Raw genomic sequence first — 24,897 nt, forward strand, 5'->3', positions numbered from 1 at the left:
GTCATTTTCATCTCACGGTCCCATTTTTCTTTAGTCTAAAGAGAGTTAGTTCATGCTTGGTTTTGAGATGTTTCACAGACATTTTTAACCTCATCATTTTAATAGGTACCAAAACAATAAGAACATCGAAACATTGAAAGTACTGCTAGAGGCCTATAAAATCACAATGGAAATAAAAATCATGATTTAAAAAAATAGACACAAAAAAATATGTTCTAGGTACAACTAAAATCAATCATTCAACAATAGGGTCAGTTCTGAAAAACAAAAGCAAAACATGCAACTTGTGAACAGTGCTGTGTGCCTATGCAATAAAGAACAATCGAGGAAGAAATGGAGAAAAACAGTGAAGAAATCAAATGACCTGAATATGCAGCTACTGAAAGAGCATAAATAGTCAATGTCCTATGTAATTAGACAAAGGGTAGTTCTGTCTTTTAAGAATTTAAATCAGGCAAAGGCTAGTTTTCTTCAAGAATTTCAACTTAAACACAGTCATGATCTTGTTGGCAAAAAATGTATCACACACCAAATAGGTCAGAAGATTCAAAAAATGACTATCATCAAACTAAGCAGCAGGGTGACAACGCTGATACTATATTTGGAATAAACTTCCCATGTTACTTGTAGAGATCACTGATACATCAATAAGGTAAGGGTGGAGGAAGAATAACGGGCTTCTTTCATCCACTATGCAGAACTTTGCTATAGATGGAACTATTCTATTCTGGAAAATAATGCCTTATTTTACATATTTAATATCTACTTTATAATATATACTTTAATATATAACACATTTGTAAGATATACATGATATATGTAAAAATTAGGGCATTTTTTCCAAAATAGACTAGACTCTATAGAAGACTACACACACACGGAGGAGAGTTTTTAAAAGATATAAGGACTGGCTCACTCATTTTTGGTAGAAACATACCTGAGTTCTACAAATGTCAGCTCCTCTAGGTTTCTTTGTACTTAGGAACAAATTAACTTACAAAAAGCCATCGGGAACCTAACTTGTTCATAAGTGCGGGAACTTCTGGGATACTGATATGGTATTTTGGGAAAGGAAAGATCCCTCTGGTTATGGTCACCTTACGGAAGTGGTATCATTTGGGCTAGTGATGTCCAGATAGGCTTTTGACAGTCTGGATGACAGAGAAAAAATGGCACTGGAAAGACACATGGCTCAAGAAGTACACATAATTTTAAAAGCATAGAAAGCATACCTCTAGAATAGTAAATTGGAAAATAATGAAAACACATGTTGAGGCTATGAGGAGTCCTGGATTAGACTTTTCAAACTAGTCGATATAGAGCAATTAAGGAATTTTAAGTAAGGCGAATAACACAATCAGTATCTGACTCTTACACACACTCAATAAATATTTTCTGAAAAAACAACTAATAAGTAAATGGATAAGTGGATGAATGCAAACTGTGATTCAGAAAAAATAATCGAAATTATACACAGGACAGATTAGAAATATGGAAGATGTGTGAAGATATATACAAACAAAGGTGTCGGGATCTTCAGATGAAGAATCACATTGGACAAGAATGAATAGATGGAGAAAGACTAGTTAAGAGTTACTTGAAAAGAAAATTTTAAAAAATAATAATCTAGGTAAAATAATGTTCTAAGGCTGATGGCAGTGGGACCATACAAAAATCAAAGATGAGTTTAACACGGCAGAGAGAGAGTCAAGAAGAATTGATGGAGGTTGAGCAGGAGGAAAGTGGCATCAATTACTTATTGACTACTTATTATATATTGGTCATTTTAAAGTTCCGAGTTGGCTGACTAGTAAAATGATTGACAAAAATATACTACACCATATATTAAATATCATTAACAATAAATTATCTCATGATATCTTCTTCCACTCCTTTCGATAGTTCCACTCTACACATCTTCCAACTGCAATTTTATCATTAAAATAATTTTAACTGATTGTTTAATAAACCAAGAGGTTACATAAGCATAACTAGTAAAAAGCATATAGGTAGAGGAACAGCATTAAGACAAAGGATACTGCTAAAATCAAAAGCAGAAAAACAAAAGATTAAAAATTCTTTTAAGGTATTGAGAAGAGAAATTGAGAACTTATGTTGAGTGTCATAAATCCAACTGACAATTTTACAATGCTCTGTTGCTAAACACAGAGAAGGAAAAGAAATTAAAACATCCTCATAAACCTATTTTATTCAGTTAAAAAAATATACAAGTTCTGATAATACTTCTCTGTTCCAACATTTCCTGTATAATATTGAAATGAAAAGTGTTCTAAAAACATGGACATACTTTCTACCCTGTCTGTTCTCAAGAACAACTTCAAGCAGGAATAAAATCAAAAGCATGCATAATTTTAGGAATAATTACTGGCTTTAAATTTTCATTCTTCAAGTTATCCAACTTTCCATTTCTGAAGAGATGTATAACTTAACCATACAAAAATATAAAACTTGCTAATACGGTGTGATTTTTATCAAATCAGTGGAGATGTAAATCTACTTCAAATTAAGTATATGACAACTCTTGGCACATCTGTGCATACATCTTTTACCTTTAAATTATGAATTACAACTTTGCTCTTAAAGAAACACACAACCCAAAATATCATATATATGCATGTACACGCATGTAGGTATGTATACGTGTGTGTATTTAATTGCTATCTACTTTATGCTAAAATTTTAATAGCCTTGGGCCAAAAGATCGAAATAGGTTTTATTCAAATAATGTTTCTTGGGAGTAACTTTCCTAGAAGTGGGCATTTTTTTAGTCTCTTTCAGGTCTAAAATTCTTTGACTCTCCAAGTATAAAAACGAAAACAGAAACAATTTAATAATGGTTATTCTAAGAAATAACGTATTTTAGATCAGTAGGATTTTAAATATTTACCAATTGCGTTAGCACTCTGACATCAAAAGAATGACTAGTTGCTTGAGCATTTCCTCTAGAAGATTTTTTCTGGGAAAAAAAAGGTTAAAAAACCATATTACTGAGATTAGAGTGGAATATACAAGACAATTCAGGAACTACTCTACATATACTAAGTAACTTAGAGGGGAAAATGTATCATTTTATTTTAGATTTTTCTATGGATATGTTACTTTGTGTATTCTCTATCAGTCTAATGTATACTTTTAAAAACCATTAATTCCCTACTTTGTGTTCTAAAGCAAGGATTGGCAAACTATGGTGTATGGGTCAAATCCAGATTGCCATCAGCCTTTATAAATAAAGTTTTACTGGAACACAACCAAGATCATTCATTAATATTGTCTGTGACTGCTTTCATGCTACAACATCAGAGCTAAATAGTTGCAACAGAGACCATATGGCTGCAAAGTCTAAAACACTTAACATTTGTTTTTTTTACGTAAAGCTGATCCTTGCTCTGAAAAGAGAGGTCACCAGTGTTTCTCTTCAGATCAAAGCTATTTTAGAAGCCTGTACCAACTCCTCCAATAACATGGCCAAACTTAATCTTTAAATGGCTATCATGGCAGAATATATGCCTTTAGTTTTAAGTAAGCAGTTTACAATTTGGAAATTAGATGGGAGTTCAGAAGACATTCCCTTCTTCAAGTTTCAGGCTTCCAATTATTTCAGAAATAATCTTTCATCATTTTGAGAAAAACATTTGCCCTTTATTTTAAAAGACTTTAGAAATAAGTAGATGAAAACTGTTTTCATGAAGGCAAGAACTAAAAAACTAAACTCATCTTTTATTTTTCCTTAAGCACAAATAATTTCTTAAGATGATCTTCTCTTAACTCACCTGTCCTTCTAATAGGTCACAATCTTCAGCTTTAACTTGTCCATTAATCAAATAAACACCGTTTTCTATTTCCTTGGCCCAGCGTGCAAGTCCATTCTTAAAAGAAACACAACATGGATATTTTTCAGATATAATACCATCTCAATTAAACGCTCTAGATTCTACTTTTTCACTTAATACATTGAAATGGTAAAAAACCATAAGTATCAGTAATGTGGTATTTAAACTCAGTCTTATTAACAGCAAAATAGTATATCCCCAATTTTTGGCACCTTACCTATACTTAATAATAGTTTTCCCAATCTTTATCCCAAATTAATACTAATATCACAGACTTAGGAAACTTTATAACTACACGACCACAGTCAAATAAAATTCAATAATTCCCATTAAAAAATATGAGAAAGGGGAAAGAGCCTCAAACATATATATAAAACAGTATTAAAGAGGAAAAAATAAGCAAGCTCCATGCTCCATTTGCCTCAACAGAAGAGAAATGAGATATAAACAAAAGAATGGTATAGATATTTTTAAAAAGGACCAGAAAAGGGAAAACAAAACTAAAAACTAAGAGAAAGCAAAAGACCAGTCTATCTTCTTACATAATTATATTTTACATAACTATATTTAACAATGTATACAACTATAGATTAGTTAACACATATTTATAGAGCACCTATTATGCTAAATACATTAGTATTATGACATTGTCCCACCTCTAAATTTCTAATCTGGCTAGGGTAATAAATTAGTTACCCATAACAATGTCACAATTAAAATGCAAATTTTGAGAATTATAAAATAAATGGCACACCCAGAATAAAAGCAGATTATCTATTCAGCAATCACTAAAGAAAATTCATTTTACCCTGATACCTTTGTATTTTTCTCCAGAGTATAGCGGACAGAAGTAGTAGACAGTGGGATGTGAATATTAATATGAACTGTACACTCTAAAGAAATCCATGAAGTTGACAGTCCATTTTGATACTTCCAATCTGCTGGTTTTGCTGAACTCTTTAGCAGTGAGGAAGGGGGAAAAAACCACAAAACATGTAATTTAGGTAAAATATACAGGTCAATAAAACATTATAATATGGACAATGTAATAACTCACACAAGCTGATAGCTAACATATTTGACCAAATCCTTTATTCAAAGGGCAATAGGTTGAAACTAAATAAAAATAAAGCGTGCATTAAGTTCAGAAACCTTCAGAATACTGAACTTGGCAGCTCCCTTCCCCCAGAGGTAGGCTGAAAAAGGATCAGATAGTCCACGTTTAGAATTGTGACAAGTCCTCTGGTCCTCTAGTTCTCATCTGTAAGTTTCAACAGTGTCAGTTCTGAAGCTTCTGATGTGAAACAAATAATTACTGGGAGACCACTAGGTGTCAGACATTCTCCCTTCTGTTCCACCCTTGCAAATAGAATACTGCAAAGTTACTTTTTCACATTGCTTTAGACACCGTAGTAAAATGTTAGTATGGATTCTGCTGAGTACAGGTAGCTTGCTTACCAGGCACTGCAGCTACCAAAAGACCACATACTTTTACTACGTCTCTCAAATATAATACTAACCACATAAACAAGGCAGGGGGAGCTTAACACAAAAAGTTTAGCAATAAAAAAAAAAATTTTCCTTGCCTATAACGAAATTACTTATATTTCAAAATAAAAAGCTGCAGGTGGTTGTGGACATCAGCAGCAAGTTATATAGCATTGCAAACTATTAAAAATAAATAAAGAATTAAATTTTATTTTAAAATTAGTTTGCAACACAGAAAAATCTTTAAAAAGCAATTTTTCTTACCTTGGGATCATGGACATCGTAAGTTCGACAAAATACTCTTTACTAATTAAGGATAGAAATGATCGAAAAAAGAATTCTTGATCATCAAAAGAAAATAAACAATAAGAAAAATTAAAGTGCATGCATCCAAGAGTTTTTACAAAATCATACCACTTTATACACTTAAAGATATATATGCACATATATGTATATATATGTTTGCATATATGTGGTATATATATACATATATATACATACATGACCATAGTTCTTATGGTGCTTTAAACTATTTCCCACTGCTTATAAATTCTGCTAATCACAATTAATAGAATGAAAGCATTTGCAAAATTTTCCTCAAATAAACACCCTCTATAACAAATAGAGGTACTGATTTGGATGAAGTTAAGCCTAAGAATGTTTATTGGGTCCAAGATCCTATACATGTAACTTTCTAGTTAAATATTAAAGGAGTTAAAAGGCCCACTTCTGCAGGAAAGACCGCTTTTTGAATTTTTCAAGTCCTAATTCATCAACTGGGACTTTGCATTGCTTTATTCCCCAGAAAGGCTGCCTCTTGCTTGGGAGGTACGCTTGCCCTGGCAAGATGTAGAGGAAAAAGCTAAGGAAGCCCTATAACAGGCTTTTAGTGTCACTTGATCTTGGCCAAAGACATAAAAATTTCTTGGATGACCTAACTGTCCAGCTCAATGCACCTGTGCTTTGAATTAAACATTTTATCTATAGCAATTGTTTACAGGTGAAAATTTAAGATAATAAAAGTATAACTTTGCCTAAGCTGTCGGTTGGATCTCTCTCTCTCTGCAGGGGAGACCTTTTGTGCTTCACTGCTCAGGGGTAGAACTGATAGAAAGAGTTCAGAATCCCCCAGTCCTTGCCACCCCTCTCAAACCCTTCTCAACCTTGAGACATGATTAACAGCCATTATTACTATTATTATTATTGGTAATCCTAAGTATGCATTATTTATAGAAAAACTTACAAACTATGCCTATTTTTATTTAAATGATTTAAATAGATGTTTGGGGGGAACACTTGCAGGAACATTATTTTGGTATCGTATTCTTTAAAACATAAACACATAAATAAAAGATACTTTTTTGTAGAAGAGCAAAGGTAAAGTGTTACTCGTTCTGAGACTTCCTCCTCTGTGAAATTCCATAGTCTCTTCTTATTCAAAGATTTTTCCACAGCAAACACTAGCTGAAAAAGAGGAAAGTACACATCAATTAAATGCATAATGAAAGAAGAAAAGTGAGTGCAGAAAAGGACAATTACAATGTCCCTAAGCCCCCTAGCTTTAAAATTCCACGATTCTATCATTAAATTTCCTTTTCTTCAAAAGAGAGAAACTAATTATTAACCATATGGATTTCATTTTTAGGGAAATAGGGCAATTGAGTTTTAAATAGAAAAATGTAACTTCACTGTTATTAGGATCAACTGGACATGAAAAATCAATTTTGGGTAATTAACATTTAAGTGAAGTACAGAATAAGGACTATTTTAATGAGAATGAGAAATGACAAGTGATTTTTAACCTACAAAATATGTGGTGACAGAAAGAAATCTTAACTATGGGAGGTGAACACACGATATAAATATATATGCTTTACTGTTAAAATGTAAAGCTGAAACTTACCAGATTTCATTAACCAATGTCACCATAAAAATAAATAAATTAATTAAATTTTTAAAAAGGAACATGTTGCCCATTTGGCATTTCTTATTTAAAATCAAAAAGATATAAGAAAATATATAAGAACATATAAAATATAGTAATATAATAAAAATGAAATAAAATCAGAAATAGTAACAAATTTATGCGAGAAATCAGAATTATAAAAATGCATATTTGATATGGGGAGGATTCATAAATTTGACTAAGCTTTCTAACAATAATGTCCACAGAGAAACCTAATCTGTTACTGAATTCACATGGGCCATAAGCTGAAAACACTTGATCAGAGAGGCACAACTTTCTTCATAATGATATCAAAAGAAATTTCTTCAAAGACAATGTTATATAAAATAACAAAGTTCTTAACAATGACCTTATTATGGGAAATGCTAACAAGTTTTATAAGATTATTTCTCATTGTGTCCCTGAATGTAGGCCAATGGAAACAAACTTAGATAACTGAAACTCAATAATTTCTGAAATACAACATTTCTAGTCTTACATGTTTCTTAGGAACTAAAGAGATATGAAAGGAAAAAAAGGAGGTCCTGACTGTATCTCTCTAGCACTAAGCCTATATTCACTCCATTTAACCCAATACCAACCACAAAAGGATGCACGACTAATGCTATTAAATATATATTTAGACTGTATTTCAAAATGCCAAAGAGGATGAATAACTGAAATGTAAATTTGTTAAACATAGAAAAGATGGCAGAAGGTTGAAAAACTTGCTAGGGGAGGAGAATATCTCCTTTTTCCTCTCTTATTCCCTTAGGCACAAATATCAAAGGTTTGAGGGTGGGACATTTAATAGGAAAGGTTATAAAACTGGAAGAATATGTAGCATATGGGATTCTCAGCTGCACACATTATTACTACAAAAAGTTTTGGGGGAATTCTGTGGGGTTTTGTATTTTTCAGGATTATGGGGTCCCCTTCTATCTTGGGACGAGAAACAACTTTTTAAAGGCTCCTTTGGATCTTCAGTACCAAAAGAGCTGAAAAGAGCTGAAAGCTAACTGTGGCGTTTGCTCTAGGTTTAGGCTTAAGGATAAAGCTTGTGGACCTTCATACTTACTTCTAGACTATGGTACCTAAATTATTGATGTAGGAATAAAACAAACAAACAAAAATAATTCCTAGATACTCCGTCTAGGAATAAAAAATATCTAATTGTTGTTATTTTATGATTTATTCTCAGAATCTTGAGAGAATTGAACAGGTAAAGAATTGTAAAACTTATTAATTTTGCATTATAGCAATCACTTGGAACTAAACGGAAGTTTTAGCAGAATATTGCCATTGTATAAATCACTATAACTTGTTTCATAATAGTAAAAAACTATCTTTAAAATGAAGACCATTTTAAAATACATAGCTTTGACTGAAAATATAAATATTGGCATTTACTACACATAAGATACCAAGCAAGTGGGTGAAAAAGCTGTTTCAACATAATCTTAACATAAAGTATTATGGAACACTATCCCTAGGATCACTGTATATGTGTATGACCAATTAAAATAAGATATAACTTCGTATCATTGTATATATGGATAATCAATTAAAATAAGACGTAACTTCAGTCATATTAAAAATTTTGGTATTTCAGACTTACTCTGCGCAGAGCATTTTGAAAATCATTTCCCATTTCTAAAGTTGTAATAATAAATACTCCAAGAACTAAAAGTCCCCCTGGTAGCATTCTGGATACCTGAAAAATAGAAATGTAGTGTTAGCTAATATAAGCATTTGGCATTATATGCAATCCTTTTGAGAAGCTAAATATTAAATGAGCAAAGATCTACTAAGTACCAACTATATGCACAGCACTGAGGTAAAGACTTTGAAAAATCAGTTAAAATACTAAGAAATGGTTGACAACCAAGATGAATGGGGTGTCATTATGTACACAGTCTTCCTAAATGTCCTAAACTTTTTACCCTAAAATTACCTAATAAATAAAACCCTTTAATTATGACACCCTTTAGCTACATCAATAAACAAACCCCTTTACTTCATGAGATCAAAGACTAAAACATCTTCTAGAATGTTTCCAATAGCTTTTTTATCAGTTACATAAAATATCAATTTTGCCTTAGACTGGTATTTCAGACTCTCTAAAATCTGCCTAATCTGTTACTCAGAGCCTCATTTGACACTACTTTAAAATATTCAACAATCAAAAATTTCTCACTGTTCTCTATACATCTGCTTAGGCATTCTAAACTTTCTACCTTTACTCATACTGTTCCCTCAGCCTGAACTGACTTTCTCTTATACTTCTACACATCTGACTCTATTGAATAGCTCAGAGCAAGCTTGAGGAAGCTGCCTTCCGTGATCCTTTATTCTCCAAACTGCCATGGGACTTCCGTGTAGTTTTTCCATGGGGCTTATCGCACGAGCCTGTATTACAGTTATCTGGGTACTTTACTAGTTGATCTGGGAGCTCTTTAAGGAAAGAAATAATTCTCAACTACCTTTATATTTCTATAATATTTAGCAGAATACTAGAACCTGGAATTCCAACAGGGAATCTGACTTGAAAATCCATTGGTTCCTATTGTTTAGATTTATTTCAAATTTTTAAACCTGTTTATTGATGCATTGGGCATTTATGTTATTTTTAATTTTCCTTTACTTTAAAATAGTATTGGTTAAAAATCCTGGCAAGTCTTTCAGTGTACACAGAATTATTTGCTTAGGATAAATCTCATGAGGTAGATTACTAGGTTAAGAAGTTACCATATTTTTAAGGTTTCTGATACAGACTACCAGTTTGTTCTCCATAATATGATATTTCTTTTCACATGATTGTGGCTCGTTCTTACTACCACATGGATTTCTTCCTACAATCTATACTCAGAGATAAAAGTGCTCTGGGTATCTTTTGTGTACTTTACGCATAAGCAAACTGATCATAAAATTAAGTGTTCCAAAAACCAGATACCATAGTCTAATCCATAAAATATCTGCATTGTATCATCAGCTGGTGGTTCCCTCTAACTTCATAAATTCTACTTATTATAGTAATACAAGCTTGACATATAAACAAAGAACAGTTTTCATATTTAGCATGGGGTACCTGCATATCTTTTCAAAACCACAAACATAAAAGTAACCATTTCTTTCTAGAGGCAAAAATGTTGACCTATTTTGCTATATAAATTTTATGTTTCTGTATGTGTACATATATACATTTTTATGTATATAATATACATCTTTCTACATTATGTGTGTGTATATATATATTTACAAACCCTTGGGAAACTTAAGTTTAAAATATTTAATATTTTTGTTAGAAAAAGGCATTAAGTATTTCTTGGATTTTTTTAAATAACTAAATAGCACCCCCCATCACAAATGCATACACACAAACACCAATAAGCATGTGTGTGCTTAAGAGTTAAAGTTGATTAGAGAAAGAAATAATTCTACATTTACCTTATTCCAACATTCTTTATTAGATGATATAATCCATTCAATAACTAGTTTTAAGTGAATTCACTCATCATTCTTTCACCTACCCCCAAATCAGTCTCCTCCCCATGGGATGGCGACACCATCTTTCCAGATGCCCAAGCTAAACACCTGAGCAATCTTCCCTGCTCTCTCACAACATGCCTTCACTCCCCATCTACGTGATCACCAAACAGTCTTGATATTAACTGCTCCTCTGAAATGTTCTGGCAATGAAGTTTTAGCTCACTGCATTAGTTTGTTCATGCATTCGTTTATCTAATACTTTGGAGTTCTCCTTATAAACCATGAAAATACTGTCTTCTGTTCTGTCTCCAGTCTCCATTTACTGGACCGACACATTGAAATTATTTTCTAATTATTGACAGATCAATTATATTAACTCCTTCCCAAAATAAGAAGCTCTTGAAGTCTATCACAGAGCTACTATCTACCAAACAAACTCCTCACTTCTTAGGATGGGACTCTAAAACCATCCATAACTGGCCCCTTACACTCTTATATCTAAATATATTCTTTTTTATATCCTGTGTTTCAATTATACCCAATTGCTTGCTCTTCTCCTAACATTCCATTCACTTTTATGCCTCTGGGTCATCTATCCATACTGTCCTTTGTGTATCCGGTGTGTTCCCTGAGTTCTACTGGCAAAGTCTTCTTTATCTTTCAAGTTCAGAGCCTTATATGAAGCTATTTGAATCCAGCCATTAGCAGATATGAAATCATTCCCTACTCTATTTCCTATAGCACTTTTCTATTTTTATCTCATTTCTCTTACAACCGATTTGAGTAATAATGTCTTCTGCTTTGGTTAAAATATAAATTCTGAGGCTACCAAAAAAAAAAAAAACCCAAAAAACTAACCATGATTTTATTCCCTCAGTGCCTATATTAAATCTGACCAGAAATTATATTATCAATAACTAGTATTATTTTAAAGTAAAGAAAAACTGGAAATAAGCTAAATGACCCATAACAAGATATACCTTAAAAAATACAATGGATAAAGGTTGACAAAGGAAAAGCACAGCATATAAGATCAAAAAGTAAGACTCCCTGGGTACATATTCTAGTTCCACCATTTGTTGTTACTTCAAGGAAGAAAAACGCAAGTTTTGAAAACTTAAGAATGTGTAATCTGAAGTCCTAATCTAATAACCCGAGGATAAAGGGCTTTTATTTTGTCAGTCAATAAACACAAACTTAACTATATAAAGAGAAGAAGACAATGACCTGGTTTGCATGTTCTGTGGCCCATTCTTCATCCAAGTTATCCAACTTAGCTTTGGGATGTTTGAGGTTTTCATTTTGTTCCTCTCTGGGTGGTGTTCTAGTGGCAAGGATCACATAATCCTTTTGTGAAGAAGACTTAAAAACAAATTAGAAAAGCTTATTAGAGTGATATCTGATTGAGGAATGTAAAGTTCTTATGACATGAGCAATATCTATAGCAGCTTAAATTGTTAATACCTATATTATAACGGAATCTATAGAGAATGCAGTTTTCATGTACAGCCTTACAATATTTCCCTCTCATGTTATCTTTGAATATATTTAACATCCATCCCTTATTTATTTAGACATCAAAATGTGAATCACAAAGTGATCATTAAAAATGGCTTACTGGATGAGTGAATGAACTACATTTAAACTAAAAGATAATGAATATGCTTGGTCAACTTTCTAGTTATTACATTTATTTCCTTAATTTGAAAAGACTGGATGGTTCAGCAAATACAAAAACAACAAATGAAATAAAGCAACAAATGATCTTGAGCATCTTACTTTTGCTGAAATGATGATAACGGGGGAACTACATGTGTCCACAGAAAAACAAAGGGGATGTGAGACACATAATTGAAGTAATATCGGATTTATGTTCCTCAGTTTTAATAGCAGTTAAATTGTAACCAAAGGTGGGAAAGCTAAAGACAAATTTAGGGACCATTTAAGAGCTGTTTCATTATAGTGAAAGTTTCCTATAAAGAAAGAGTAAAAATAAGGGTGATAATACAAGTTAGCATGGTGTCATCCTCATATATGACCTGAAATTCCCATCATTAGTGGCATCCTAGAATAGAAAATAAAGACAAATTACTTCTCCAAAGGTTATTTCCAGAGAGTTAGATTCAAATGCACACAGAAAAAGGTAGGTGTTGATTCAGAAAGCTCTTCCTTTCATAAAATCTATAACTTTGAAAAGAAAAAGAAACAGACCCTAGGAGTAGGAAACATAAACTTAAGAGGAAGGAGAGAAATGCAATGAACCTTGGAATAAAAAGGAAGAAAAACATGTAGAATAGTGGAGGGAATGAAAAGGCAGCATGAAGAAAGACTAGAAAGAACATCCCGAATTGTGGGAGACTCATTTGTAAGATGGTGGTTTTCTGAACTCCAAAAACAGTCCATGTGCCATCAGGCAAGTTTGGAAGAGGATATTTCTCGCTGGCCTTTCTTTATCTTTACTGATCATATCTTTCTCTACGACTCTACCTCCCTTAAACTTTTTAAAATAAAGGGAAGTGAAAAACCTTTCCCTAGCAAAAAGAGCCCTACACTGATATTAAGTAACCTGAATCAAAAAGAAGTTCAGATTGCTGCCAAGAGAGGCAGTTGGGCTATCTAACAAGAGGCCTCATAGGATAGTACCAGTTGAGTGAGTAGCGCAGGGTCAGTACTCTGTCTTACAAGAAATCAGATTTGTGACCATGAAACAGTAAATAAATGAGTCCTCTAGACAGTGCTTTCTTTATAAGTAGTTAACACGGGGCATCAAATTATAAGTAGCTTGGGAATGTAGATAGATCAGAATAAGGAAAGTTAATTATGCAATTTGAAGGTTCTAAGCCATCGTGATAAAATATCCAGAAAGAAAATTGTCACGATATGTGATAGTAGGTCTCAAAATCAAGTCCAAGAGCGCTCTCCCTAAATAGTGCTTAGACAGATATAGACCGTTGGTCTACGTGGCTCTCTTTTTTTCGTTATTCCTTTGTATTGCTGATCAGTCCTCCCTCCTGATGAATACGGTCTTCCTTCAATTACACAGATTGGTGCTTATGGTTTTCAAAATAACTGTCCAAATCTCTGGCCCATTTTGTGTCGATTTTCAAGGCTTACCTTATGAGAGAAATAGAATTTGTCTAATTTTCAAATTTCTCCCAATTCTTTTCCCTCCCTCTCCATTGAATCAGTGTTTAAAAAAATCCAATAAGATTGGTACTATAGTATACAACAAAATATATGACCACTGTTGCTACAAGTCTGAAGTAAGACAAACTAGGATGGGAATAAAATTGTCAAGAAGTACTTTTGTAAATAACGGAACAACCAGGAATTAATAAAGATTAGGAGAGCGTACAAAACACTTTGGAAACACAATACAAGTAATGTAGTCAGTAAAATTTCTAATTTTGGAGTTTCTACATTATAAATAATTTTTAAATTGTCAAAAGGGAATGTGTTCTAACTTGAGCAAACCTGGACTAGGTTTATCTTACTTCTCCACGTTTTTCCTCAAAGATCTATTTTAAATTTACGTCTACATGCCATCCCTCCATCCCCTAACCTTGAGTTTATCGTTAAATAGCATATCTTTACTTTGAATAAACAGGTAATTTGTCTCACCGATAAATGCACAGTAAAAGATACATACCTGCCCTATTAAAAGACCAGAAGCAAAAGCCTTTCCTTGGAGATCGATGTTTAAAAGATACTGACCAACATTCTCTTCTACAATGTAGGTTCTTCCCATTTTTGAGAATGAATTCAATCTCCTAAAGAGAAAAAATATATAGTATTTTTAGGGAAAAAACACAACTTGCAATGTTTTTCTTAAGAGGAGAATTATATAGAGAGAAGTGCTACTGCCCCCGTGCTACCCTATGCCTTTCAGCAATTGCTTTTTAAATAGGGTATTCTAACTTGCAAAGTTAAAATGGAGCTCAAAATTCTCAACACAGTGCTGCAGTAAATGACTACCAATCAACCAGAGTTGACATGAGAGATGGAACTTATTTCCATACCTCTTTTCCATGCAAGTAAGTTGGTTTTGACACCATTTTTGTTTAGATTAAGACTAGAACTGTTTAAATCATTAATGCCTTTAGAAAGGGCTTTCTGCTTTCAGTAGAGACTTAAAGTATGCATTTCTGCATATTAAACTTTCGTAAGGCTATTTTACTACTTTCCTTTTAGCCTAATAATTCCTAATTCTTGCAAGGAATAACAGTGACAGTGACTCCAAAATTATGATATGCAATTTCATTTCTTCCAAGGTGTCACCTACTAGCTATGCTAATACGAGATTCTGAATGCAATAAAATGATAAAAACCTACTGGGTTATGAAATCTAGTTGAATGTCAAATAATTTCTTTTAGTGTTCCTTCAAAACTTTCAAATGTAGCCAACCATACTTTACAAAGGACGCTGCTAAAAAGGTAGATCTTGCCTTACACAGTTCAATTTTTCCTGAAATGTTGTGTGTCAGCAGAAGCTTTAAAAGTTATCCAAGTATTGTGACTTATGACAACTTAACCTCCCTGGACTCTGCCTAGTGTACAAAATAAAGAATTAGCCTAACTAATTTTAGGATTCTTTGAGTTCAAGTGCAGAATATCTCCATTTTCCAAATGGTAGATCAATAACATAATATTGTGGGCCTAGGATAGTACAATGCTGCACAAACCAGCAGTCTTAAAGTGCTAATATAAAATATTTTGGGAAAAATCAACAATAAGCTCTTTACTGATACAAAAAGTCTGGCACTGTGGGAACTGCAGAATGAACAACATTATTAATGCTTTATTTTCGATAAATAACTTAATAAATTATTTTAGAAGAGTAATCAAACATGAAACAATCTACAGATTCAGCTGAGAAGTCACAGAAGTAGATCTGGAAACAAGTAGTTCTCTTATGGTAACAATGAGAAGTGGTTTTAAAGAATGTGTTTAAAATTTTGTTACAACAGTTTTGCAATTTTAAAAACGCAAATATAAGGTAACATCTTCTGCAACGTTACCATAAAACATGCAAACAAAGGTTACAAATGCCTAGCTTCCTTAAATCTTCCTGAAAAATGAACCGGGTTCTTAAATTCCTGTTGGATCACTGTTACCCACTGCCCACCGCGCCACCAACAATAAAATAAAATTTAAAAAGGCATCTAAAATGCCGTTTCGAATAAGGTGAATCTGTCATAACTGGAATTAAGTGTGTTGTACCGGAGTGCCTGTCCATATATTTCCTACACTCTGTTCCTTTCTTTCTTCGTTGAAAAGGAAGCCCTCTTGTGCCCAAGTGCACACACACACAACCCTCACACACACGAATTACACCCGTACGCTGAAACTCACCTGTGCTAAGAATGTGCACACGTGGCGGACAAATCTGTCGCACTGTCAGTCCGACTGAGAAAGGAGTTTAAGTTGCAAATACGAGCCTCCGGGGGCCAGATTCTCCTCTAGTCCCAAATCCACAGCCAATGAATTCATCAGAAAGCGACGACTTCCCACACCTCACTTCCCACTCCAAACCCAGGGTCTCCGGAGTCGGCTGGCGCAGATTGATGACGCGCGCAGCCCCCCTGCCTTCACTGCAGTGCCTCAGCCAAAGCGACTGCGGTCGCCACCCCGCCCCCTTCCGGGCACCACTGAGAGCGTGGCGGTAGCCCGGCGCCTGCCGTCCGGCCCTGCCGGGACCGATGCCCTCTAGTGGCTCAGTGTCTAGAAGCCGCCAAAGAGGACGACCCATGGCATCCCGAAGCTTTGACGGTAAGGACGCCCTGCTCTTCGGGAAGGGACGTGGGTTGATAAGTACTATGTGGCGCCACCTCGCGGACAGTGGTCACGCGGCCGGGGAAGGAGAGCCGGGGGGCGGGGAAAAAAGAGGAAGCCGAACGGGCAACGCGGAATCGAGCTCCCGGGAGGGGTTGAGAAAAAAACTACGTTTCCCAGAGGCCTGCGAGGCTTGAAGCGGGTGGAAAGGGGAGCCGGAAATCCAAAAGCACCACCGGGTCAGAGGCCGCCTCTGAACTCGGATTCCCAGCGTACACAGTTTCCAGCGGCTGCGCACGCATTCGGGCGCGGGCGCTGTGGCGCTTCAGGTGCCTCCGCTAACGCGGGACTCGATTTCCCAGGGTCCCGCCGCGGGAGTCTCCGGCGGGCAGGCGCGCGCGAGCCACCGAGCGAGGTGGCAGAGGCGGCCGCCCAGGCTTCTGGGTCCTCCTGGTCTTCGCCTTTCTTCTCGATTTCTGCTCCGTCGGCCGCTGCCGCTGCGGTCCCTGGCCCAGCCGACATGGCGGCGGTGTTGCAGCAAGTCCTGGAGCGGACAGAGCTGAACAAGCTGCCTAAGTCTGTCCAGAACAAACTTGAGAAGTTCTTGGCAGACCAGCAGTCCGAGATCGATGGCCTGAAGGGGCGGCACGAGAAATTTAAGGTGGAGAGCGGTAAGTACGATGCTTTTCTCGCTCCTAATTCTAGGCCTGCCTCCGTAGCTATGGCTGGTTTTAGCCCCTTGCAAGCTTGCACTATGTCTACGACTTCACCCATAGCATCGCTTCTCCGGCCCCGTGGGCACCCTAGGCCTTTCCTTACCTGCTTTTTTCATAGTTTGATACAAAGGACCCTTTTTTATTTTTAATCCACATTTAAGTCCGTTTCGTTTGTAATCAGGGAAGTCTCATAGAGAGACACTTAACGTTGTTAAGAAATTGTGGAGATTTGTGTCTATTTACACCAGACTAAAGAGAGTCTGCACTCCCTATCTTTGCAAGCCCAGAGTAGCCTGTTTGTATGTTGCGCGTAAAATGATGATGATTTTTGCCCTGTTTTCTAGTCACCTGCATTTAAAGGCCTTTGTCTAATTGTCTGCTTGGTGCACTTGTTTTGTGTGTCGCTCTGGGCCGCTCACGAGCTAGATGTTCGCAGAAATGAGTAGGTGCATAAGACAGGGTTGGAAGCAAAGTGAACTCGTAGTAAATAAGTTTACTATGTTGGACTTACCTTTAAAAGTTGGAGTTTTATGGAAAATATGTTAAGGTCTGCTTATAAATGCCTATAGTAGACCGTCAAATAAGAAATTTACCCACTGTAGTGACTTGAACATCCTTGAAAAAAGATTAAGAACGAAGTAATTACCATTAGTAAAATACAAACTTTCTGTTGTGTGTTTTGGTTTACCAGTTGTTTGGGGGAATTGGTACTGGGTTTTGATAAATCGATTGAAAATTCTGAATAAGTTTTTACTTTAAAAATGTAATTACTAAGCAGAATTGATGTTGAAAATTATCAGACTCCCAAAACTTAGTATGGTACACAGCATTCTATTCATGAACTGACAATAGTGACTTCTATGTGCCTGATACTGTGCTAAATGGTACATACTCAGTCTCTTCCTGTGGGAAGTTAACACATTTATTATTACATATATTTTAACAAGACTTAAAGTAAACCAGTTTTTAATCTAAGTAATTTTGTCTCCATTTAATAAAATCTTTTGTCTGCTTTATGCTAAGAAGCCTACTGATGTGTAGGGATATACTAAGATAAATAAGACATGTTACCTGCCTTGAAGAAGTTCATAATTTGTGGAATAGACACAAGTAATTTGTAAAATCCCCTTTAAGGTCTTATTTTCTTTTGTCATATGCATAAAAGTCAGTTGGAAATATTAAGGCATATTCATTCTCGATATCGCTTATTTGGAGTGCACTTCCAATACTGGGCATTCAGTTTTAAAATTAAGCTTATTAAAAATAAGTAGCAGTATCAGAATTGTGTGTACATCTGTGTTTGATTTTAATTTTTTTTCTGCTCATCTGTAGAACAACAGTACTTCGAGATAGAAAAGAGGCTGTCCCACAGTCAGGAGAGACTTGTGAATGAAACTAGAGAGTGCCAAAGCTTGCGTCTTGAGCTAGAGAAGCTCAGTAAGTATTCAATTACATCTTTATAATATTTGTGGAGTGTTGAAATCTTCAGACACTCCTTTGGAAACATTTACTTACTGTATATGAAGTACTGATTAAGGGTCATTGTTTTTGCTTATAGTGACATTTTATTTTTCATTCGGTGGTAAAGATTTCCTAAGAACACAGGTCTTAATGGTTAGGAGGCCTGGGTTCTAATTCTGAGTGCTGTTAAAAGCTCTTTTGCCATATATAAATTTAACTGTGCCACTGTTCATAAAATGGCTGGAACCACATATCCATCCACTTATGCAGTTATACTGACCAGATATATGTTTGAAAGCATTATGCACAGACAAGGTAAAGAGAGTGACTTAATTTTTGTTATCGAAAAAGTAAAACCTAGTAGTTTATTATACTTATATTTTAAATCTCTTTGTTATAATTTTTATAAATATTTATGAATCGGGATACTTTCTACTTAAGGCCTAGTTTCTATGGAAGATGAGTAATTTCCTTCTTCATTAGTTTTCTTACATCATTGAGTCCTAGAAGGTACACAAGATTTTATTAAGGTCCTGACATTTCTTAGGAGGATGATGTGTATTATGTGCTTTGTTGACAGTAGAAGAAAGCACATGTCAAAAAAGACCTCTACAGAGTAGAGGCATAATATTCGTTATTAGATATAGCTAGATTTTAATTTGATTGGGAACTCAGAAAGCTAATAAGAAGAGTGGTCAGTACTTCAACCCTCTTTCTTAACCAGGTTCATGCCCATTGGCTATTTGTTTGGGTCATAACTTCAGCTAATTTTGGCAGACCTCATCTTTAAAACGTGATATACATATGATGGTATGGTATGCATACATAATGAGGACATAAATATTTGTAGAGTAGCTAGATCCAGTTCATCATCTATATGTAGTTTTGCCTTGGTATAATAAAAAGCTCTATAGAGTAGTGATGCTAAAGAATTTCAGAAAATGACTGATTACAGCTGCTTGTATGAGAGCTAGAAAAAGGAGAGGGAGGGGAAGATGGGGGTAAACCTAAAAAGACATCTGAAGTATACAATTAGATTTGTATTTTTCATTTTATTCTGGATCTATAAGTTTGGAAAACAGTAACAGCAAAATAGAAAATTTAGACTAATTTAGCAGGTTTTTTGCATTTAATAAGTCAATTGTTTAAATAGAATTTAAGACTGGAAGTAGTAGTAATGTATTTGCTTATTAAATTGCTGACGCATGATACAGATGAGTTTTAATGGAAGAAAGCTTCAAAAACTACACTCTTTTCTAATCTGCATGTGTTTAGAAGAGCACTGAATAAGGGGATAGCCCACTATAAGTGGACATTGTGTGACTGATAATTCAGTAAAAAAACAAAAGCATACTTTTTTCCTTCCATATTATAGATTTATCTTTAGAGCGATAAATAAGCTGAATTACAATTACGGTATACATTGTCATGATTTACTCTATGTATATTTTACGTAGCTTAAGTATTATTATTTACTCTCTTGATTTTTTTAACTCAATTTTCTTATTTGTAAATAAAATTCATTGAGTTTTTTTATGATTTAATTGGAAGGTGTCTTAGAAAAATAAGGAAATTGATAATTACATATGCTTTTTTCTATGAAGGTTGGCTAGAAAGACCACAAATAATGATTTTGGAGAAAGGATAGCATATTTAAAATTTTGGTCTAGAAATACAGTAAATTTGGGATGTATTTATGAATTTGGAATGTGATTTACAACTCAGCCTTTGTGATACTCAGTTTCTTAATTTTAAAATGTATATAGGTGGCAGTTTGATAAAAACTGGCATTGCAAGTTGTAAGCTTATGTGTGTGTGGTCATAAAATTTATTTTATCCAGGCAGTCAACTAAAGGCAGTAACTGAGAAAAACAAAGAACTTGAATTTGCTCAGGATCGCAGTATTTCCATTCAGGTAAATGTTATTTCTATGAATAAAGCTAATTGTAAACATAATACTTGAGGATATTTTCTATTCTGATTTTGCTTATTAGTCAATGGGAAGATGAAACAGATGTTCTGTCAGGAGAAGCTGCTGACAAAAACATGTATACATAAATATCTTAATTGCATCTTCATATGTTTTATTAATAGATTGGACATTTCTTTTATTCATTAGAATATATTGATACTTGATATTAAAAACACTTGCATTTAGCTCTGAAGCTCTTAAGTTGTGTGTGTGTGTTTTTGAATTCTTATTTTAAGTAAAGTGTCATAGAATTATCAGTAGAATAGATGTTCATAGATTCATCTATCTACCCACTTATCCACTTACCTACCCGCCTTCCACCTTTGCTTTCTCTTAGAAATTTTCTACCTAATGCTTACCGTTGCCCAGGCATTATTTCAGATATTGTGATACAGTTGGTGATATGGGTGAATCCGCATTGGAAATCATTACCTTAGAGTAGTGATATGAATAACAGATTGACTGATTTTAAGGATTGTTGACCAATTAGTTTAATAAAGTGATCATACCCAGTGATTCTTGAATTAGATAAAACTTCAGACTTCTTTCCATTGCTTTTTTAAAATTTGCATTTGATTTGAGGTTGAAAGATAATTCATATATAAAAGATACTTAGAATGGCAGAGTAATAGAATGGATCTAGTGACAATTTGAAGTTCTCTACGGGAAAAAAAACTAAAATGGAAATAAACCATTAAAGTTCTTTTCAATAAAAAATATTACTGTTTATATCCTTAATACCTGAGCACTTTCAAAGAATAAAAAAAAGCATTCAAGGGTGAAATGGCAAAGGAATTTTAAAAAGATGGGAAGCTACACAAGTGACTAATGAAATGTTACCCTACTTGTTATCAGAAAAATTCACATAAAACAACAGCAATGTAATTATTTTTCCCTTCCTCGTGTTAACATTGATTTCTTCTTTTTTTTTTTTTTAAAACAACCTTTAGTTCTGGCATGGGTGGCTTGAGAGTGCCACTGATAACTCAAAGAAAACCATATAAATTGCCATTGTCTTGCTGCAAAGCATTTTGATTTAAATATGTTAAGGATTTTAAATAATTCTAGTTGTAGGGATGTTTCTTGAGAAATAATTTGAACCAAAGTGTAAATGTAATGACAGCAAAAATTGGAAGTAAATTAAATGTCTTACAAAGGCATGTTTACATAATAGGACACTTCCAAGTGATAAAAAGTGATACAGGAAGTTTTCTCGTAAGCCTGGGGAAAAATAAATTTAAATAATCCAAAATATGAACAGAAATATTGAGCAAATAGATAAACTTTTATACTTTATAATGTATAAGTTATAAGAGAAAGAAAACCAATCATTTTTAAACCACAGCTGATGTTAACTAAAGTGACAATTCCATGTTCAAGTTCCTATATTGGTCAATCCACTTGATTTTCTTATTTAAATGTATTTATGCTTATTCCTTTATATGACAGAGCCAGTTTACAAGGACGAAGGAAGAGTTAGAAGCTGAGAAAAGAGACTTAATTAGAACCAATGAGAGGCTGTCTCAAGAACTTGAATATTTAACAGGTATGAAGAGCTCCACTCTCACTTTTCTTTTCTACCAGTGTTAGGAATTAATCCACAGTCTATTTCTAATGGTGTTTCTTTATCATAGCTCAGAATAGAGTTCAGAGTAATAGCCTATATTTCTCCCACTCAATTATCTTTAGATTTTTATCAAAGATTTAAGGAAGTGTCTAGATAAATATACAAATGACAAATATCTCAAAGAAGTAATAATTCCAACAACGGTTTACATGCAAAGATACTACAGAATTATAATAGCATGTTGGAATCAGTTTAAAAGTTCATTTACATAGGCTAAACGCTGCCATTTTTTACACCCTTGCTGGTTAAGTTATCCGTAAGCATTCAGTGTAAGAACCAAAGAGGAGAGCGCATATTTAAAAAGTCTAAAGGAGTTAGGAGGCAGGAACGTAAGATACATAAACAACATAGTATAGAATGCAGTTGACATACCCAGGTGAACATGACTCTTAAGCGGTTTAATGGTCTCTTAAGCAGGTTTCTTTGGTTACTCCTTATAAGAGTTCTGAAAATTTTTATTTTTATTAAAGGAAGAATTTTCAAATATTTACTGTTGCTATACAGTAACACTTAATTAAGTAACTATACTTTTCCAGTCTCAGAAAAGAAGTTACTTCAAAGTATATGTAAATGGTGTTGATCACCTAGTGAGTGTAAAATTAAAAGAATTTTTGATGCAAGGAACATGAAAAGAAAGCATGTATATTATATGGCTGTTTTGAGTGGGTTTTTATATGTATTGTTGCTTTTTTAACTTAACAGATGGCTGTGAAATTTTAATAGACCTTTGGTTTTATATCAGGAGGATTACTGTTAATTTTGTATATTTAGCTCAAGATACGTTTAAAATAAAATAACCTGTATAAGTTATATGTTTGGTTGGGCGTAGGAATGTGGGTTTTTTATCATCTATTTGTTAAAATTAAATTTGCGATTAAGTATGGCAGGAGCAAATTAAAATAGAGCAGTTAAGAACTACTTACTTCGTATTGAATGTTTATATTTTTAGAGATTACAGTTTTGATATTTGGTTCCCCTGAGCTATAATTAGTCATTATTTTCAAATTCTCTTCTGACCTTTCTAGAGGATGTTAAACGTCTAAATGAAAAACTTAAAGAAAGTAACACAACAAAGGGCGATCTTCAGTTAAAATTGGATGAACTTCAAGCTTCTGATGTTTCCGTTAAGGCAAGTAAATAATTCTTAATGTACAAAATACAGTTTTGCTTAAAACTCACCTAAATTAAAATTCTAAGTATAGATAAGTTATCTTATGGTTAAGTAATTAAAAGCTGTATTTTTTTTTCTTGATGTCAGGGAATTAAGCATTAAGATGATTTTATTTGAACTGCTTTGCTTGTATTTCTTATTTAATTGTGTTTTCTCTTAAGAATCCTTGCAGATAACTTATTTCTTTTGTAAAATTCTACTTGTGTTCCTTAGCTACAGACAAAATCTTTTGGATAACTATATATTATCTTTCACTATAAATTTTTTTTTTTTTGGATTTCTTTAGTATCGAGAAAAACGCTTGGAGCAAGAAAAGGAATTGTTACATAATCAGAATACATGGCTGAATACAGAATTGAAAACCAAAACTGATGAACTTCTGGCTCTTGGGAGAGAAAAAGGAAATGAGATTCTAGAGCTTAAATGTAATCTTGAAAACAAAAAAGAGGAGGTACGTTAATAAAATTGTATCTTCATACTGGTTACAACTTATATTTGTGTGCCAGTTTATTAAAAATGTATTCAGTGTTCTACCAAAGTAAATATATTGTAGGGTTAGTGGTCAAATGTGGAGGACACAACCTGTAAACATGTGGCCTTGGAAATTAACCAATTTTTTTATTTAAAGAATTTCAGATATTCTATGATGAATTTTGATGCTAGTATTGTCTTACGATGTATCTTTAGGAAGACACATTTAAGAAGTGGTGGTTAAGTTTTATGAACTAAATCCAAACATTTTGTGAGCTATTATTTTTCATTTCTTAAATATACATATTTTCTTGTAAAATGCTTTTTTGGTATGAGGGATTATTTTGTTTTTATTTGGCAGCTAAACTTCATATCGAAATAACATCAGTTGATATAACATTCTCCCTCAACCTAATTCAGCTTTTTGTTTCTAGGTCTCTAGAATGGAAGAACAGATGAATGGGTTGAAAACGTCAAACGAGAATCTTCAAAAGCATGTAGAGGATCTGCTGACCAAACTGAAAGAGGTGTAGTAACCATTTTAAAATGTCTCTTTTGTAAAAAATCATTAAAGCACTTACGAAGCTATTCTTTTATAAAATTATTTCATGGCACCATAAAATAGGACACTTTCCTATGATGTAGCTAGACTAAAATAGCTAGAATCAGATATAAGAATAACATGCTATATTGAAAGAAAAAGTGAGTATGGTTAATTTTAATGTTTAAGTGTTCCACTTTAAGGTAAAAATATCATTAATAGTTTATCCTTAAAGTAATTCATCTTTAACATGAAAACTCATTTTAATTTTGCTGTTTAATTTTATCTCTTTATTATACAAAACTGGATTGTTTTTATCTTGGCATTTGATAAGTATTCTAAATTCAATTCAAATGACACTGCTATAATTGTTTTTTTTTTGTTTTTTTTGTT

General features: G+C 33.7%; 2 protein-coding genes across 2 annotated transcripts in view; one reads left to right on the forward strand and one right to left on the reverse strand.

The window, feature by feature from the left end:
* The window catches only part of ODR4 (odr-4 GPCR localization factor homolog), a 33,090-nt gene extending 16,777 nt beyond the window's left edge, over positions 1-16,313 (reverse strand). The window contains exons 1-9 of the mRNA XM_039881233.1: positions 16,126-16,313; positions 14,423-14,543; positions 12,001-12,135; positions 8,903-8,998; positions 6,697-6,803; positions 5,604-5,640; positions 4,668-4,808; positions 3,792-3,887; positions 2,909-2,977 (exon numbers count right to left, since the gene is read on the reverse strand). Coding sequence (XP_039737167.1) covers positions 2,909-2,977; positions 3,792-3,887; positions 4,668-4,808; positions 5,604-5,640; positions 6,697-6,803; positions 8,903-8,998; positions 12,001-12,135; positions 14,423-14,521 — 780 coding nt within the window. The 5' untranslated portion in view covers positions 14,522-14,543; positions 16,126-16,313. The remainder of the gene's footprint in view (positions 1-2,908; positions 2,978-3,791; positions 3,888-4,667; positions 4,809-5,603; positions 5,641-6,696; positions 6,804-8,902; positions 8,999-12,000; positions 12,136-14,422; positions 14,544-16,125) is intronic.
* Positions 16,314-16,373: 60 nt separating this feature from the next.
* TPR (translocated promoter region, nuclear basket protein) overlaps positions 16,374-24,897 on the forward strand; it is a 57,106-nt gene continuing 48,582 nt past the window's right edge. Inside the window, exons 1-8 of the mRNA XM_039881231.1 lie at positions 16,374-16,542; positions 16,908-17,216; positions 18,594-18,698; positions 20,564-20,637; positions 22,144-22,240; positions 23,347-23,450; positions 23,779-23,943; positions 24,398-24,490. Coding sequence (XP_039737165.1) covers positions 16,473-16,542; positions 16,908-17,216; positions 18,594-18,698; positions 20,564-20,637; positions 22,144-22,240; positions 23,347-23,450; positions 23,779-23,943; positions 24,398-24,490 — 1,017 coding nt within the window. The 5' untranslated portion in view covers positions 16,374-16,472. The remainder of the gene's footprint in view (positions 16,543-16,907; positions 17,217-18,593; positions 18,699-20,563; positions 20,638-22,143; positions 22,241-23,346; positions 23,451-23,778; positions 23,944-24,397; positions 24,491-24,897) is intronic.

The sequence above is a fragment of the Pteropus medius genome, unplaced genomic scaffold, assembly GCF_902729225.1.
Source record: "Pteropus medius unplaced genomic scaffold, Ma_sr-lr_union100, whole genome shotgun sequence".
Taxonomy (NCBI): domain Eukaryota; kingdom Metazoa; phylum Chordata; class Mammalia; order Chiroptera; family Pteropodidae; genus Pteropus; species Pteropus medius.